Below are 13,667 nucleotides of genomic sequence, written 5' to 3' on the forward strand. Positions count from 1 at the left end.
ATTATAATTAAACCTGGGCGGAGGCAGGAAGTAGCTTTCACCAATCCCAAGGAAATAGCAAGTACTTGTAGGTTAGTTGAAGTCAGCTGCTTTAGTCAATGTTCTGTATAGGATAGTGTGTGTTTAGCAAGATAGAAATTAGTGGAAAGTCCACTAGATGGCAACATTGCACTTTATCTGGTGTTTCTAACTGAAGTATACAATAGCGGCAAGCAACTGGAGGTTCACTGCCTGTTGCCATCTTCAGGTAAGGTGAAATATTCATTTGATTGTAATAGGAATTCAATTCTAATCCAGTTACCTCCCTTTTGAAATCTGCCTCCTTGATTCAAAATGATTTCCAGTAATCATCGAAAGCCATGCAAAATAATTTTGAAATATTGTGGTGGTGAGGTTGCATCACATCGCTAATTAATAATTTTTTAGTACGTTGGCTGGAACTAAATTTGCACCATTCATCAATTGAGTAATATCTCTGAAACCTTGGATCGTGGGTTTTCAGACCTATTCTTTCTTTTGTGTTTGTTACCGGAAACTTTACCTCCTCCCATATAGTATAAATTTTATAAAAAGTACAGATAAGTGGACCCAATCTCTACATGTGGGCTGACTTGATCTGAAATTTATCTCCTGTACTAAGGAAATATTAGCGGAGTTTAGAACGGGAAGAGTTGGATGGAGCAAACTGGATGAAGGCTCTCTTCACAATCCTACATTCTTCTAAGGATTTATGAAGTAAACACGGACCCTCTTCTGTTTATTCTGACAAATAATGCTGGCACAGTTCTCAAAATGAGAGCTACTTTCTCAACTGTTCTATTGGCAACATGCCAGTTGTTTTGACCTGACTTGAAAGGGCCCTGGGCAAGTCTACATAACTGTGGATTTTCAACACTTTATCTGAAATTTTATCATGCAAAAAACAAGTATATGTAACCAAAACAAGAAAGATAGACAGCATTATTTAAGATTGAAGAACAAAACATCATGTGGCAGGTACATTGTCACACATGCAGGTGTGAAGAGTAGGGTGAAAGATCGTAATGTTTGTTTTACATGTGCTAGTGTCCCGGGATGCATAGGTTAGAGGGATTAGCGAGGTAAATATGTGGGGTTACAGGGATAGGGTCTGGGTGGGATTGTTGTCCCACAGATTTGATGGACCAGCATTTTCTTGTCAGAATAAACAGAAGAGGGTTCATGTTTACTTCAAAAATCCTTAAGAATGTAGGATTGTGAAGAGAGCCTTCACCTAGTTTGCTCCATCCAACTCTCCCCGTTCTAAACTCTGCTAGTATTTCCTTAGTACTAATTAACAGCAGGAGATAAATTTCAAATCAGTGTAAAACAGTGTTTTATACAAATGGGCTGGGGCAGGAAAGACAACTGGTAAATTCATTGCTATTCCCATTGAAAAACTATGGAATTAAAATCTTTTTCTCCTTCAGCATAAGTTTTTAGTCTTGTTTTATTTTACAGTTTCCAGCTCTACAGCCTCTCGTCCAGCATAGAGAGAAGCACAAATATGTAATTTTTGTGATACAGATTGATATTTTAAATCTTCTTCAATCCAGGATCCAGCAAATCGGGACGAGGATGAGGATGATTTATCAGATAAAGGGAGTGATTCTGAGGAAGAGACAACCAACAAAGATTCCCAAAGTGAGAAGGATGATGATAGTGACAAAGAAACAGAACATGAAGAGAAGGACGATGAGGCAGTGAGTACATTTTGACTGCAGTTAAACCAAAGTACCATTATTTAGCAGTTAAATAAATGTTCATTTCATTCTTAAGATTTGAACAAATTGTGAGAGAACCAAATCAGTTGTTTTTGTTTTAATTGACTAATATTTTGCAGTGGTGCCCATTCAGCTCTACAGGGTTTTTGATCTAGTATTTGCATGTGCCTGTAATTTGTGGCATGAATATAGCAGCGTGAAGTTTATGCTTGGAATTACTCAAAGCGCAAACTCCTAATTGTATATCTTTCTGAAATAGGAAAACTTCCCAATGTGCTTCATGCAAGTATAATCAGAAATAAATAAGCAAGCCTCACCAACCCAAAAAAGGTGCTAAAATGGATAAATGAGGAAGGCGGGGCTTTTGAATTTGTTTTCATTTGAGTTTAGAAAATGGAGGGTTTTTAATTCATTCATGGGATGTGGACATCACTGGCAAGGCCAGTGTACATTGCCCATCGCTAATTATCTTTGAGAATGTGGTAGTTAGCTGCTCCCTTGAACCATTCCATTTCATCGCTGAATTCCCCATTATCAAGATCCTGGGGTTGCTGACCATTGACCCGAAATTGAACTCAACCAGCCTTAGGAATACGGAGGGGATGGGGGAGAGCTGTTTATTTGAACTCCAGTTGAAATTAGTGCAGCATGTAACGTGAATTTTCTGAAGGTAATTCAAGCCCTTCCCCCCCCCCCACAAAAGAAATCTGAAATTCTAATTATATATATTAAATGATCTTTTATCACTGAAGTAACTTTTCATTAATGCTTATACCTGCATTGAAAAGGATCCAAAGACAAACGGCGGTTTCCATTTCCAGGGAGTGTTATTTTACATTCTTCCAGTTTTATTTCTGACAGTGAAATTTTATTGTATTCTCACTCTCGCTACAAAGTTGTGGAAATATTTCAAATTGCAATAAAATGGGAGAGAGGAAAGTCGATGTATTTTTTCAAATTCGATCAATAATTGATTTGCGGAATAAGTTATTTAGGGTGTTCATTTCAGTGAATTGTATGCATTAGGGGTGTCCGACCTTTTCATGTGTGGGGCCACATTACAATTTCTTTCTCATGAGAATATTTTGGGAAGGTGAAATTTATCTCGCTATTAATCAAAACTACAAAATGTGTATTTTTATGACTCGTTTTAAATGGGAAGACAATCCTTCTCGTCACAATGTCGACCACTGATCTAATGCAATATCTCGCAATGTAGCTGTTACGGCTACACCAAGGTGGTTCCTAAATGACCTGACGCTGAAATAGCTGCCTTTCATACCTGTGATACCTATGCAGAATATCAAAGAGGACACTATTAGTTGACTGTTCCCACACCTTCAGCAGTCAGCTTTCCTCTCAACACCCCCCCCACCCCCCCATGCGCACACGCGCCCACACACACACATACACACCCCAAACAGGCAACTTCTCCCTCAACTTCCCCACCGTCTTTTGACACCCTGCCCAAGGCTGAAAAATGAGGCACAGATTCAAAAAGCAGACTTCCTTTTGGCTAATTTCCATCTCTGGGTAAACAATTCAAAGAGCAAAGTTAAAGTTTATTTATTAGTCACTAGTAGGCTTACATTAACACTGCAATGAAATTACTGTGAAAATTCACTAGTTGCCACACTCCGGCACCTGTTCGGGTACACTGAGGGAGAACTTAGCATTGCTAGTTCACCTAACCTGCACGTTTTTGGACTGTGGGAGGAAACTGGAGCACCCGGAGGAAACCCACACAGACACAGGGAGAACGTGCAACCTCTCCACAGCCAGTGACCCAAGCCGGGAATCGAACCCGGGTCCCTGGCACTGTGAGGCAGCAGTGCTAACCATTGTGTCAGTGTGCTCAAGTCAAAACTGGATGGGGCTGAGGGGAGGGTCTGGTTTTGAGATCTGGTTTTGGGATACTGCTGAGCTCAGTTGCCATTTTTGGCTCCAAAGCTTTTAGTTTTGAAATGCGACCCCGATGAGTAAGAAAAGATGGACCAGCTCAGACTGAGCATCACCACTTCCCACCTTCCCAGTGCCTGTTGCTTAATCATCGACTGTTTCTCTTCTGCTCTCACTAGGAGCAGCAGGGAAACAGCCTGAGATTGGAGGAGCACCACTTTCAGAATCTGTCATTTTCACTTTGCTGTATTTTGATCAATGATCTATGGGCTGGATGCAAATCTTTGGGCTGGATTCAGGTCTGGGATGTTGGGTGACCCTGGTAAAGGTGATTTCAGGAAACAAATAGACATTTTTATGGAGTGAGATTGGGAGGTTTTAATGAGACAGGATGTAAATGGGTTAGGGTTCGAGCACCATATGCTGGCACGGCTGAATGGTCATTTCCTGATTCTAAAATTGTACTAAACCTTGGTCAGAGAGAGTGTTGGTGTTTTCTCGTGGCTTGTTCTTGGGTCTAGACAGATGGTAATGGAATACAGTTGGACTCGGAGTCCCTGTTTGGAAAGGGGATAATCAACCAGGTACAAACCTGTTGGACAGTGTCTATGCAACGGATATGGATAATGACGGGTGAGTCAGCTGTAGTATTTCCTGTGGCTGAAAGTCCTGCCATCACTTGGAGAGATGGTAGAAAGTTATTGTACTAGAACTGTATCCCAGTTAGGATTTGATTGTTTCCAAAGAGGAGTAAATTACAACATCCACACCTTCCATCACCTACGCAGAGTGACAGCAATGTCTACTGTCTACACTGTAGCAACTTGCCAAGACTCTTTTATCAGCACCTTCAAAACCTGCAACCTCTACCATCTAGAAGGACAAGGGCAGCAAATGCATGGGAACACCACTACCTGCAAGGTGCCTTCCAAGTCACTCGCCATCCTAATTTGGAACTATATCGCCATTCTTTCACTGTCGCTGGGTCAAAATCAGTATACCTACATCACATGGACTGTAGCGTTTCAAGAAGGCTGCTCACCACCACCTTCTGAAGAGAAATTAAGCTGAGTAATAAATGCTGGTCTAACTGATGATGCCCACATCCGTGAATTATTTTTAAAAATCTGTCACCAAATCCCAATAGTCAGCCAACATAACTTTAATGTGATAAATGTCCCGTGTTGCTGCACAGCATCATAATGTACAGTGTAACACAGCCATGAAAGGATTTGTTAGGTTAGATGGCCAAAAGCTTGGCTAAAGAGGTAGATTTTAAGGAGTGCCTTAGAGGAGGGAAGTGCAGTGTAGAAAGGATATTCAGAATTTGGGGCATGGACAACTGAAGGCAGGACCACCCTTGTGGAATGACTAGAATCAGGGATGCACCAGAGACTGAAATTAGGGAAGCAAATATATCATAGAATCCCTACAGTGCAGAACGAGGCCATTTGGCTCATTGGAAACAATCCCACCCAGGCCCTATCCCCATAACCTCATATATTTACCCTACTAATTCCCCTGACACTAAGGGGCAATTTACCATTGCCAAACCACCTAACCTGCACATCTTTGGATTGTGGGAAGAAACCGAAGGAAACCCACTCGGACATGGGGAGAACATGCAAACTCCACAGTCACCCAAGGCTGGAATTGAACCTGGGTCCCTGGCACTGAGAGACAGCAGTGCTAACCACTGTGCCACCGTGCTGCCTATATCTCAGGGTTGTGGAACTGGAGATGATTACAGATAGGGAGGGGCAAGGCCAAGGAGGAATTTATAAACCAAGATGTAAATATTAAAATCAAGACATCGCCTGACCAGGAGCCAGTGTAGGTCGCTGAGCATGGGGGTGAAAGTGGAGTGAGACTTGTACATATCAAGAACCATAGAATCCCTACATTGCAGAAAGAGGTCACCCAACTCACCGAGTCTGCACCAACTCTCTGAAAGAATATCCCACCGAGGCCCTCCCCTCCACCCTATCCCTGAAACCCTGTGCATTCACCATGGCTGATCCCCCTAACCTACACACATTTGGACACTTAGAGACAATTTAGCATGGTCAATCCACCTACTTATTTTTGGACTGTGGGAGGAAACCAGAGCACCCAGAGGAAACTCACTCAGACACTGGGAGAAAACTCCCCACAGTCACCCAAGGCTGGAATCAAACCTGGATTCCTGGTGCTGTGAGGCAACAGTGCTAACCACTGTGCCACCTTGCCACCCTGCATTAAGACAGTGGCAGCAAAATTTTGAATGATCTCCAGGCTTATGGAAGGTAAAATGTGGGAGACCAGCCAGGGGTGCATTGGGATTGTCAAATCTAGAAGTAACAAATGCATTCTTGCTAACTATCATTGGCTCCCTGTCCCCCAAACCTCTCATTTTTGATTTCCCTGTCTCCCCTCCCTGTGCCTAACCTCAGCACCATCATTCAAACTGTTCATTCTTCAGACTGCAATCTCTTGTGCTTTCTATCCCCTTCTCCCAACAATTGATCTTTCTCCACCTTTTCTTAATGCCTTCCTTAATGTCCACCTCATAAACTTGACCCTGGAAAGGACCTGCAGCAATGGCTGTGAATAGGAATTCACACCCTACTTAGTGAAGATTTCCTGTGTATAACTTCATCTTTGCCTCTGAAAAAAAGGTACTAATAGCAGTGATCAAGATGGAAATGAATACCAGTAAGTGTTTATAGAAGGACGTTGTTTCCCTGTGTATTTCATTTCCGTGCCTTTCAGTTAATTTTTTTGAAGTCTTTAATGAATAGATTGTCAAAAGACTTGACTCCAAATCTGGTAAAATATCTTCAGTGCCTTCCCTCCAAATCTTCTCCTGAGTCACCATGCTAGCGCAGCACCAGCCAGCTGCTCCTGAAAGGTGGAACGGGATTGAGTTCTCCCGGTTTGCTGAATCTGCTATCAGCTGTTGGGAAACTGAATGCACATCTCCGTTTGAGGAGGTTTGTTCACTGATCCGTGTGAAGTTGCAAGACTAACTTATCGTTGTTCTTTTCAGCTGGGAGGAAAAGTGAACATTTATAGACTTGAATGACTAGACCAATGATTAAAATCCGCACGTTATCCATTTAGCAGGTGAAAATTATGATTTTTTAATGCATTTCTTTTCAAACAGGAGTGGGAAGCACTACAGCAAAGTATCCAAAGAAGAGAGCGGGCCCTACTTGAAACCAAATCAAAGATTACCCACCCAGTTCATACTCTATACTTTCCTGAGGTACGTGTAAAGTCTGTGCTAATCATCTGTATGGTGTATGATGTTCAAATGCTGAGGTCTGACTGCACTATTTGAATACAGATACATCCGTATTGGAGGTAGGTTGGGGGGGGGGGGGGGGGGAGGGGGGAGAATCTCCATCTCACCAGAGTGATGGTGCAAACCGCCCCCACGTTTTTGGCAGTTAAAGTCACAGGAGGACAAAACAAGTCAATGAGACTGGAGAGTTCACGCCAGTTTTCTCATTACCAAATGCTTGTAAGATTCTGCCCAGCAAGTTCCGAGCTTTACCACTTGCTGCATAAAAAATGTTCTTCCTCACATCTGCAGCTCTAGCCCAAAACTTTATATCTAGTCCTTGTACCATCAGCTCATGAGATCAACCTTTCTTTGTCTACCTTAACTAAACTGGTCATGAACCTGTACACTGCTTATCGAATTTCCCCACAATCTACTTTGCTTCAAGGAGGATATCAGCATTTCTGTTGCACTGACATTGTGATCCCGAAGTTGTACTGAGGATCCCAGTCCCCTAAGAGCTTGAGTTATACAGTAAACATTTCTTTGTGACAGGAAAAACAAGAATGGTGGTGGCTTTACATCGCAGACAGGAAAGAACATGCATTAATATCAATGCCATATCATGTATGTACTCTTCAAGACGAGGAGGAGGTAAACAGTTTAATTTTTTTTAAAAAGCTGACTGCATTGAATACTTTATAACATAAAGTCAAATTATGTGGGTCTCAGTGGATTCTACTCAGTAATATTGATACCAGATTTATAGAGACTAGTGTTCATCTTTCTTTGCTTTTTTAACATGTACAACTTAACATAAATTGCATAGATGTAACATCTCAGTTCATTGACAGATTTTTAACTTCAAAGCGTTGTTTTGTTAGTTTGCTCTAATTTCATGATATGAGGATGGAGTGTAGGAGGAATGAGGGGGGACAGTTTTGAGCACTGGCGATTTAGAAAACTTTTAAGCATAAAATTTGACTGTGAAGCTTTGGCTTTACTTTTAACCTTTAAACTCCAGCATAGAAACCTAGAAAACATTTAATTTTTTAATAACGCTTTGTGGCATCATTTATATCTACACAAAATGGATTTGTTTTATTTCTTGAGCTGATGTTTTAATGCTTGGCAAGTGTTCATTGAATTAAATACTGTTGTACCATTAATTGCTTTCATTAATTTTAAACATAGCTGATCCAGGTATAGTATTAAGCAATGAAAGATGAAAATTGGCTTATGTCCCTCATGGAAGTATGGGACACTAAATATGGATTGTTAAGTCCTACACTTGTAAACATAATGGTTCTCCAGAGTTTTCTTTAACCTTCTCTCATTTATCTTCCAGATTGAATTGAAATTCTCTGCACCATATAAACCTGGCAATTACCAATACTCTGTGATCCTGAGGTCTGACTCTTACATGGGTTTAGATCTCATCAGGCCTTTAAAGGTAAAAGAAATTTATATTCCCGCCTTTCTGTCGCTACTTGTCTCTGCGCAATAGACAATTTCTGTGCAGCTTCTGTTCTACCTGGTAGATTAACTCCATCAGAGTTGAGCAGTCATGGGATGCCTTCCTGGAGCCTGGGTTAGCAGAGAGGCCAAGTCATCTGCAGCTACCATGCAGTGGCCTACAACCATTGCTTGAAATTGATTACATCTCCTTGCAGGCACCCTGTGACACTGACCTGTAAAATCAGTATCACAGAGACCACTACTCCTGACAACCAGCATAGAAGGCTGTTCCTTGTACTGAAGTCTGTACACTCTCAACCTTGAACATAACATTAGAAAAAGGAGCAGGAATAGACCAGATGGCTCTTTGAGGCCGTTCTGCCATTCAGTGGAATCATAGATAATCTTCTACCTCAACTGTTCTTTTTTGCTTGCTCCCTGTATCCCTGGATTTCCTGAGAAACCAGAAATCTACCCATCCCAGCCTTGATCATAGCCAACAATGCAACTTGTACAACCCTCTTGGTAAGAGAATTATGAAGTATCACAGCCCTCAAAAGAAATTTTACCTCGTTTCTGTCCTAAATAATCAACTCCTTCTCTTGAGGTTGTTCCCCAGCTATTGAAGATTCCCCAGCCACCAAAAACAATATCTGCCTATCTTGTCAAGGCTCTTTAGGATCTTGTCTGTTTCAAGGATACCGTGTCTCATTCTTCTAAACCCGAGAGAACCTAGACACAATTCACTCTTTTCTCATAGGATAATCCTCTTATCTCATGAACCAATCTCGTAAATCTTTGCTGATGCATACAATGCAAGTTTATCCTCCTTTAGCTAAGGAGGCCAAAACTGCATACATTCTTCCAGTTGCAATCTCACCAAAGCCCTGTACAATTGTAGCGAGACTTGTCAATTCCTTTGCAGTAAAGGCCAACATACAATTTGCCCTTCTACTTGCCTGCAGTAGCTGCACGCTAACTTTGTGTTCCTTAGCTAAGATTGGATTGAGATTACTTTTTGAGAGTGCAGTCTTGCAAAACGTTTGACTCCCTTTTATAAAGTTCAGTTTTAATTAGCATCATTCTTTTGAATTTCACTTGTCCATAATCTTCTGCTCCCACTAACCATCTCCTTAGCCCATCCAAATATGCATCTGTCTCTGCTAATGAACTGTTCTGGGCAAACAGGTTCCAGGAAAACTGGGTGAGCTCTTTTTGCATATTCCCAGTGATGTTGGCGAATATTGAGGAAAATGTTCTGCATCAATTAGAACTGGAAAATGTTATAAATTGACAAAGAACAGGGAAGTTCAGAAGATATTAATAGTATTGAACAAATGGGTAAATATTTCAAGAGTGGGAAAGCACTCCGAGTCTGTAAGTGAGAGAAATAATTTATTGATTGTCAGGGTTTACTTTCTGAATCCAACCTAGGAGTGGAAATAGAGGTGCTGGATGAATGTATTGAGTTAGGGGAGAACTGGATGTTTAGAATAGTCCTGGGCTTTATAGAATTATTGATTGCTGAGGGGGAAGGAAGTTTTCACCATGGAAGTAACAATTATACTTCCTAGAGCTCGCTTTGACAATGAAGAAGCTCCATGGGGCGGCACGATGGCACAGTGGTTAGCACTGCTGCTTCACAGCGCCAGGGATCCGGGTTCAATTCCTGGCTTGAGTCACTGTCTGTGTGGAGTTTGCATGTTCTCCCCGTGTCTGCGTGGGTTTTCTCCGGGTGCTCCAGTTTCCTCCTACATTCTGAAAGACGTGCTGGTTAGGTGCATTGACCCGAACAGGTGCCGGACTGTGGCAACTAGGGGAATTTCATAGTAACTTCATTGCAGTGTTAATGTAAGCCTTACTTGTGACTAATAAATAAACTTTATATGAGGCTAGAGGAGATGAGGCGAACACTGGATGGACTAGGGATCAGCCATCGAAACTAAGTGTAAAAACAGGAAATGTTGGAAATACTCAGCCCAGGCAGCATCTTGAGAGAAAAGCAGAGTTTGCTTTTCAGACCTTCTGTCAGAAGCCAAGGGTTGAGTGATGTGAAAAAACTGCCTTCGAAGCATTGCAAGAAACGAGATTTTGAAGATCTGGAGGAGAGCAGAAAATAAGTTCAGATGTTCAATCTGAAAGAATTTGCAACATACTGGTCTTCACTTCAGACCTGTAACACAGAAGCATCGTTTGGTTGTCTCCAACAACAAAGTAAATAGTTTCCTTATTTCTCATCACTCTTCTGCATAAGCTGTAAGGACAACAAGTTTTCAGTTGTTAAAATTTGTCGAGTACAATATGCTCTGTTTTTCTTCCAGAGAAGATGACGAAATTCAACAATTCGGGTATATTCAGAGGGTTAATTAGTAATCATGAACTTGAAGTGAGATATGCCATCTGAATTTTAGCTGGAATTTGTAATGTGACTTGCTGGAAGATATTTTTTAAACTGGGAGTTACCTGGTATTATTTGACTGAGTGGAGAGAGGGGAGAGGGTCAGAGTAACTGATTAATTTTATTCTTCAAAAGGAGGTGAAATTCTCCGAGAATTGAATTAACCTCAAATCTCAAAAAAAAAACCCTTTTTCACTTCAAGGTTACTTATTACTTTAAAAATTGCTCCTAATTGACAAATGACAGTTTATCTGCAGTGCTTTGTATACGATGAGTTTCTGCTTGCATAATTTTGTTCATTTTTCTATTCAGTTTGAAGTCCAGGAGGCGAAGCAGGTACCAGAAACTCATCCACAGTGGGATATTCCAGAGACGGAAGAGGAGGAGGAGGATCAGGAAGACAGTGAGGGAATTGAGGACAGTGAAGAGGAGGAAGAAGATAATGATTAAAGCTATTTACAGACTACTTTTTCAACAACCACCACCATGGGGGAGGAAAATGTTGCACACAGTTCCAACAACTGCTATTCTGATTAACTTTAACCATGTACAAGAGAAAAATGGGGGAAGAAAAGGAACATGGTAACCAGTCAGTGTCAGTAATTTCAGCAATTGGCTGTGCGGTTTTTGAAAAATGTGACTGTGACATGCACTCTAAAGCACAGGGGTTCAGTTGTCTGACACAGCAGCGTGCCACCTTTCATCAGAGTATTCTTGAAGCGGCTTAAATCATGTGTGAAAAATGGGGGAATTGTTGGTTTCTAAATCATTTGGTTCTTTCTTTTTCCATTTCTTCCCTCCTCAAATTTATGAATAGATTTTTCATTACAGGAAAAAGCGCAGCTCAGAGCCGAATTGTATCCTGTACTAAACTAATGCCTCTGGAAATGCATTGGGACCATGTTTTGAAGTTTTATTCAGTGTTCAACCACAGGGTCGGGATAAACTGATGGATGATTGACTTTATTGCAATTGTTAACAGATCTAAGGAGTTTGAGCTTTAGTTAATATGAATTAGCAAGAACTTTTTAATCAATAATACATGAACTACCATTTAATTCATTGACAGGTCAGTTTGGAGGAAAAAAAAAACTCTGTTGTATACATTTCTGCTACTTTTGTTTACATGAAATTATAAATGGGAAATATATCCGTCTATATTCTTTGTATTTAAAATAGTTGCAAATAAAATGGCAAACGTTTTTAAAATGTAAAAATGTTATTTTGTAGTTTTGTCCACAGCAGCAGTTGATCTACAATGATGAGCTATCACGTACAGGCAAACTGTATACCATCCAGATGTGCAGAGAGGACTAATAAAATCAAGGAACCGCTATGCTAATAAACCTGTTTGAAATAGTGTACATTACAGTTTTGTTGCTTTCTGTGCATTTTGTGTACAATTTTTAGTGTTTCATTTTTGGTATTTCATAATTATTGACCCCAATTACATTCGCTGCAGCATCAGGACAAGAGTTGTGCTGATTGATCAAGTGATCTAAGCTCATGTAGCTGGTCATTGAATCAGACAGTCTTGGTGATGAAGGGGTGGGGGAGACATTGTGTATTGGTATATCTCATTGACCCTTTTATGATGCCTTCAATTTTAGTCCTTTTCTTGCCCTCTTTGATATTGTGTTTATTTTCCACTGGCAAAAGAACAAGAGGGGGGATTAATACTTTTTATGCAGTTATTACAATCTTGAATGCACTGTCTGAAAGGGTGATAGAAGCAGATTTTGAGAACTTTGAAAAACAAGTTGATTAGTTGCTTGAAAAGAGAATTGCAGAGTTATGGGGAAGGAGCTGGGGACTGGATCTAATTAGATGACTTTCAAAGAGTGTACAGAAGCATAATGGGCTGAATAGCCTTTTTGGGCTCTTGGGTTCCGTAGCCCTCTTCCAAAATAAAAAAAACCAGTAACATTATCCCTGCTTTGCCTAGATGATAGAATGTGGGAAACAGGGACATGGTTTCTTTCACCAAAAACTATTTTGAGATATAGAATAGCTTGGGTCATGATAGCACATCAATTATTTTGAATTTTCCAGAAACCATGTTGGTTGCAATGATTTTCTGGTACTTGAAATCTAATCCTTGGATCCAATAGCTCTGAATGTTTATTTCCTTCAAGTGCCCATCCAATTTCCTTTAAAAATCATTGATTGTTTCCACGTCCAATGCCTTGAGGGCAGAATGTTTAGTTCATTACCACATTCTTCACAATTCGCAAGCATCTCTTGTCCAAAATCTTTAATGTATATCTCCTAGTCCTTGTACCATCAGCTAATGGGAAGAGATTTTTCTTGTCTGCCACATCTAAGCTTGTACACTTGTAAACTTTGACTACATCACCCCTCAATCACCTTTACTTCAAGGAGAACAATTGTTTGCCTCAATTTTGTTGCTCCTTCAAGGATGTAACTAGTAGAGTTGATGAGGGGAGCCAGTGGATGTGGTTTATTTGGACTTTCAAAAGGCTTTGACAAAGTCCCACATAAGAGATTAGCGTGTAAAATTAAAGCACGTGGGATCAGGGTAGTGTATTGAGATGGGTAGAAAACTGGTTGGCAGACAGGAAACAAAGAACAAGAATAAACGGGCCTTTTTCCAAATGGCAGGCAGTGACTAATGGGGTACTGCGGGGATCAGTGAGGGGACCCCATCAATTCACTATATAAATGATTTTAGATGAGGGAACGAAATGTAATATCTCCAAATTTGCAGATGACACAGCTGGGTGAGCTGTGAGGAAGATGTAGTGCTCCTTCAATGTGATTTCAAGAAGAAATTAGATGGGGATCAAGGGATATGGGGGGAGGGAGGGATCAAGTTATTGAATTTGATGATCAGCCATGATAATGAATGGAGGCGCAAGCTTGAAGTGCCGAATAGCCTACTGCT

At 40.8% G+C, this 13,667-nt stretch overlaps 1 protein-coding gene across 1 annotated transcript in view; it reads left to right on the forward strand.

Annotated features, from left to right (window-relative positions):
* sec63 (SEC63 homolog, protein translocation regulator) overlaps positions 1 to 12,126 on the forward strand; it is an 86,832-nt gene extending 74,706 nt beyond the window's left edge. Inside the window, exons 17-21 of the mRNA XM_078212392.1 lie at positions 1,575 to 1,721; positions 6,787 to 6,888; positions 7,462 to 7,560; positions 8,255 to 8,359; positions 11,075 to 12,126. Coding sequence (XP_078068518.1) covers positions 1,575 to 1,721; positions 6,787 to 6,888; positions 7,462 to 7,560; positions 8,255 to 8,359; positions 11,075 to 11,212 — 591 coding nt within the window. The 3' untranslated portion in view covers positions 11,213 to 12,126. The remainder of the gene's footprint in view (positions 1 to 1,574; positions 1,722 to 6,786; positions 6,889 to 7,461; positions 7,561 to 8,254; positions 8,360 to 11,074) is intronic.
* The last annotated feature ends 1,541 nt before the right edge of the window (positions 12,127 to 13,667 follow it).

Source organism: Mustelus asterias, chromosome 5 (genome assembly GCF_964213995.1).
Source record: "Mustelus asterias chromosome 5, sMusAst1.hap1.1, whole genome shotgun sequence".
NCBI lineage: Eukaryota > Metazoa > Chordata > Chondrichthyes > Carcharhiniformes > Triakidae > Mustelus > Mustelus asterias.